Here is a 5,765-nt window from a genome sequence, read left to right on the forward strand (position 1 = left end):
TTCTCTGTAGTGAAATAAAAGGGCTCAGACTCATAATAAAATGCATTTTGCCTTCGATCATTGTAGGCAATGGAACTCTTGCTGAATTTCAGCATGATCGGTTTACCTTGGAATCAAACCCGGGCCAAAAAAAGATCAAGTTAAAGAGGTTGAATATTCTGCACATGTTCTGTTTGGGAAATCACATGGAATCAAACCTAAATTGCAAATAAGCACCAAAAAAGAAAAAGAACAAACCAAATTTACTCTTTCGCTACTGAGCATCAACATAACAATAAGCCTGGTTTGTGACGATCTCACATTTTCATATGATGAAAATATCTTTGAATATCTCATTTCTAATGCTTTTGTCGGTTGAATAAATTTAAAATTACTACAAAATCGTAATTTCGGGAACACAAAACATGTAAAAACTGTGTTTATTACTCATCAATGTCAACCGCGTCATCTTTCATATCTGAATTTCCCTTTTTGTAATCCACCTTAAAATCGTAATCAGCATCTTCGTCCATGGTATCTCCAGAAGCAGCTACTTTGGTGGCATTTTTCCGTCTCTTATTCTCAGCTCTTTTCAGTTTTGTGTTCAGTATGCCTTCTGCATCATACAGCTTTTCATTTTGCTTTCTTGCAGCACTCTCCACCTTGCTCTTTCCCGTTTCCTCGTCAGCCTCCATGGGCTCATCCTCGCCATTATTATCCATATCACTGCTCTCGACATTTGGGACTGAATCCTGAGGGTCTTCCTGCTATAGGAAAGGGAGAATGGGGTTACATGACCCAAAATACAAAGGAATTTCAAATCTCAGGCAAAAACCCAAGTAATACACTAATGGAATGTTGAGGTTTATTGCATGACCAACACATTAACAAAAAGGCTATGTTACTCTAACTTGGCTGCAAGTGTCGGACACAACACAAAGAGTTAGATACATTATTTTCTGCGAAATTTTCAACTTTTAGCTCTAAAATGAAGTGTCGGACTGTCACGACCAAAGTGTTGGGAGTAACATAGCAAAAGGTCAACTAACAAACTCACGAATAAATGTACAACATGCAAATTATTTATGCAGCTTGAGGAGTCCAAGGGATCGTTTGGGATGGAGGTAACTATTAGCGGGACTAATAGAGCTAAGATTGGTGGTTGGGGAGGGTGAATCATTACCCCAAAAAAGGGGTGTTGCATTTATAAATAGAGCACCTTACAATCTCACCCTCACTTCACCTTCCACCACACCACTTTTCTCAATTTTCTAGTTCATCTGAACTCTTAACCTAGTAACAAACCCTATCACGAAGCAATCCCTTAGTTGTGTAATTATCGACCAAAATACAGCCGTCATCATATGTTTTTCTTTTGGACTACTCTTTCTTGTATAGGCAGTCTCATAGAAAAATAGCTACAATATATATTTTAGACAGGTGAAAGAGGATTTTGATCAGAAACGGCGTGAGATGAGTATAGACAGGCACTATAGGAAACAATGACACACCTCAAGCATTTGTTCGTCAAAACTCATAGGACAATTTGGTGGAACCTCAACAGTGCTGAAATCATCGACTGACTTCAAGCTTCCAATAAATGACGACTCCGTGCCATAGACCTCATCTATGTTGAATTCCTTCCCAAGTGCTGAAACAATCTTAGCCTCCTCGGATTCAGGAAGTTCTCCTTGGTTCCTAGTTGGAGGCATTGTGTAGAACGGAATTTTACCTGATGCATGGAAAATGATTAAAATTGATGAACGAAGTCTTGCACACTAAAAAAGTGTGGGCATTAGTGATTAAGTTGTAGCTCGGTATTTTGCCAGCTCAACATACCCTCGTTCCAATCATGCAGAACTATCCTTGCTGCTGTGTCGACGTCAAGAATGCCACCTTTCTTGAGCTTACCCCTTATAGTGGCAATCTTCTGCAAGAAGTCATCTACTGTATCAAAGCTTGGGACCTTGTATATCATGACCAGTAATTTAGCTGGGCAAAGCCTGAGAATTTCCTTCACTGTCAAAAGAATTATTCACTATTAAAATATCTGGAAGACTAACAGTATCGAAAGAATGAAACGAGAGATATTTAGAAATCCATTCCCAACAGCAAAATGAAGGGTAAAATTACAAACACAGGGGAATGAAACAAACATAAGAAATGTCGTTAACATGCATATACGAGGTCTAAAATCCCGGTTGGTTGAACATATATCAACAGTGGTAGAAATATACTCTTTCAAGGAAAATGCCGTTATCATATCTTCCTTTGCTAGTCCCTTGCTATTTCATTTAGACATTAGGCTGCAGAGTGACGGCTACTCCAATTTATTTTTCCCCATTTAGCTTCTGGTGTCAATCATAGTCAACTTTGACCTTTAATTTTATTAAATTCAAGTAGAGATACCATGTAGATATTGACATGGTCAAGTTATCAGAGCTATTTTCTTACTACCTTTTTCAGTACTCCTAATCTGTAACTATCATGTGAAAAAATTAACGGTAAATGTAGACTTTGTAAGACGTGAATGCATCAAAAAAAAAGTTTTACATTATACCTGGCCCAATTGGATCTTCAAGCTTTTCAATCCTTTTGCAATTACGAAGCACTATAGCTGCATCATTCTGTCCAGATTTAAGCATAACGACACCAGGACAGTCCAGCAACTTGACATTATTATCCAGCTGAACTTCTTGCATTGATCTTGTTAAACCAGGAGTGGCACCAACATCAACAACATGGCATCTCTTCAAACTATTGATAAGACTACTCTTGCCCACATTGGGAAGCCCCACAATTCCGACAGTGATGGACTTTTTTATCTACGGATTTAAATTAATCAACTATATTAACATATACTCATTGGCATTGTAGGCTCAATAATATACAGATTACTAAATTGTTACCTCGTGACTCCTTGAGTAATTTTTCAGCAACTTAATTAAAGTATCAGCTCCAAGACAGTCACTTGTTTGTAGAATATTGCTCGATTTCAAAGCTTTTGAGGGTTTTCTGGACAAATTTGATCTCTGTTTTTGAGTGCTGCACTTAAAGGCAACTGCCGGTAATTCTTCCCGAAGATATTTAAGCCATTTTTCAACTGACTCACGAGGTACAAGATCTGACGCATAAACAAACACATATGAGCATCAGAGTGAGAAAATCAACAGTAACCAGTTTTAGCTCAAATCACTTAGATGACTCAAATTGCAGGGGTGATGAATGGCAACAAGAACCAAAGTACTCTAAACAAAACCTAACTTAGTATAACTTTACATCTAGGCCGCGACCCCGAAAGCGACCATTTTGTATAGATTTTAAAAATTAAAACTGTACTCCACTGCACTTTGAGGCAATACTGTATTACTCACCACATTTAGCTAGGTTGGGCTGCAATATATGATAGTGAGACCGTGACAGAAACTGAGATTTTACAAGCATTATTCTTAGCTCATTCACAAAATGCAAATGAGTATACAATAGCAGCTTAGATTGATATCATACAACAACGTTTTTTATGTTTAATTCAGGTTCCCTGCCAGAAATGTGATAATCAAGAAATACGAGATTCAGAGCATAGCAAGAAGGAAAATGTACCTATTTTATTCAGCAATAAAACAAGCTTTTTATTTGGGCTTGAGTTTAGCACCATTTTTTCCATATCGACACATCGTGTTCCGAGGGGATCGCGAGCATCAAGAACCTCCACTATTACATCAGACGAATCAATGACCTTGACTAGCTCCTTGTAAAAAACCCTGTCAGAATTATCTGCCAAAAGGTGGGAGTTAGTAACAACATGAAATGCACTAAAAGAGTAGAAGAAAAGTATAGCTATTCTAAGAAGCTCCAAGATTGTGTAAATCTGATTTACCTTTGTTCTTCACGAATTCCTTGGCCTCGTCCGTTTCCCCTTCCAAAGATTTCGTCTCAATGCTAGCATCATCTTCATCCTCAAGTAATGCAAGCTTTCTTATCCGGGCCTAAAAATATATAGATAAAATCATATCAAGCAGCTTCCAAAGAAAAAGACATCATGCTAATAATACGAAATCACAGACAATTTGAACTAAAGCGCACTTGGGCGTTTAAACCAGCCTTTGACAGAATAAAAATTCAACAATACTGCCAAAAAGCAGCCTAAAAAGAGTGCAAAATGACATGGATTCGAGTATGTCTGGGTGTGTAAAAAGCATCATATCAGTTATACCCCTCCCCAAAAAGATACTGTGAATACGAAAGCCATTTTTATACAAGGAAGAACGGATAAGAGGACTCAAAACCTCAAACAGAGCTAGACTTATATAAATGTAGGAATGAGGCACATGAATTGCATCCTAAGAAAGAAAGTACCTGGCAGTAACTAGTACAAGTAACCACTATTTCAAAAGTTTACACCTTTATACTGCAGGACTGCACGAATATATATATATATATATATATATATACCTCTATCGTTTATAACTCTATAACCAATATACCTCCATTCTAAACCAACACTAGCAGTAGAACTTGTGTACGACCATTGTATACCAACACCAGTCTCTTAAACTAGCATTTGACAAGCTGTTTAATATGAAATAAGGCATTATATGCATACAACGGTCTTATTCGAAACGAAACATCGCAACCCAAAAACACAAAGATCACAACTTTATTGCACATAATTACTAACTAAACCCTACCATCTCAACGCAATCACAAAAACAGTCACTTAACCTAGCATTTGAAATAAGGCCATTAATACGCAATTACGCATACATCAAAACCCAATTGCAAAAAAAACATAAAAAATGAAGACAAAAGCCATACCCTTTCTTTACGAGCAGCTTTCTTCTGTTCTAATTCTTCAATGGCGCGAGCACGGCGAACTTCAAGAGCCTTAAGCTCTTGCTCTTTAAAAGGCCATTCATTAGGGATACCAGGGTCTTTCTCAACCTTTTTCCTCTTGTTTAATCCAAGCTTTTTAGCTTCTTTAGCTTTTTTTCTATGGTGTTCCTTTACTTTCCTTTCAATCTTGTGCTTCTGCTTCAATGATGTCCTCTTACTCTTGCTCTCTGCACACACATTCAAATACATCAAAAAGCGGTCGGATGTAGGTAACCTTAACCATGTGTCAGCAACACAAATAAATTGTGTCGGATATACAGAATCAAATGTAAAATCAAAATCAAAAATTGGGATTAACCCAGATAGTAACAAGTGTGAAGATGAATGATTAGTTGCTTACTTTTGCTCTTCTTCACCATCTTTGCTTTGCAGAAATTTAATCAGTCGATGAGTGAAAAAGGGGATGAGAGGTGTGAGGGGGTTTGTTTATTTTGACGGAAACAGAAGAAAGGAGGAGAAGGAGGAGAAGCGGTTAGGGTTTAGGAATATCAAGTAGGTCATTCCATATTTCCATTCAAGGTGGGCCTTTTGTAATGAGAGAAAAAAATATTGCAAACTAGTTTTATACCCGTACAAATAATATACGGGTCGTAATAGCAGATGCTATCATTAGCTACATAAGTATATAATTGAGTGTGTTTAAGTATTCAATACCGTGATAATATAAATAGTCATATTTGGAGATTCAAATATTTGATAAATATTAGATTTGAATATCAGATAATATACAACCGATTTTATCAGAATTATATTAAAGGTATTTGACATGTTAGACCCGTTGAATGTATGTAAATTGCAACATTTTATATAAATTGTGACATTTTAACTTATGTTTTAACATAAGTAATTAAAATAGGAATAAGCGATATAAATAAGAATTGAGTTGAGGAGAG

The 5,765-nt window shown here is 36.7% G+C and overlaps 1 protein-coding gene across 2 annotated transcripts; it reads right to left on the bottom strand.

Annotated features, from left to right (window-relative positions):
- Window positions 1–223: 223 nt before the first annotated feature.
- LOC141653404 (guanine nucleotide-binding protein-like NSN1) lies at window positions 224–5,407 on the bottom strand. Of its 2 annotated transcripts, none has more exons than XM_074461159.1 (9): window positions 5,213–5,407; window positions 4,795–5,039; window positions 3,857–3,965; window positions 3,580–3,753; window positions 2,889–3,103; window positions 2,540–2,804; window positions 1,819–1,998; window positions 1,491–1,711; window positions 224–743 (listed from the first exon to the last, which is right to left on the bottom strand). In XM_074461159.1, the coding sequence occupies exons 1-9, from the start codon at window positions 5,229–5,231 to the stop codon at window positions 423–425; spliced, it is 1,749 nt and encodes a 582-aa protein (XP_074317260.1). In that variant the 5' UTR covers window positions 5,232–5,407; the 3' UTR covers window positions 224–422. The 2 variants fall into 2 exon arrangements, with proteins under 2 accessions (XP_074317260.1, XP_074317259.1); XM_074461158.1 differs by having other exon boundaries at window positions 224–746; window positions 5,213–5,373.
- Between the last annotated feature and the right edge of the window lie 358 nt (window positions 5,408–5,765).

The sequence above is a fragment of the Silene latifolia genome, chromosome 4 (assembly GCF_048544455.1).
Source record: "Silene latifolia isolate original U9 population chromosome 4, ASM4854445v1, whole genome shotgun sequence".
In the NCBI taxonomy this organism is placed as follows: Eukaryota; Viridiplantae; Streptophyta; class Magnoliopsida; order Caryophyllales; family Caryophyllaceae; genus Silene; species Silene latifolia.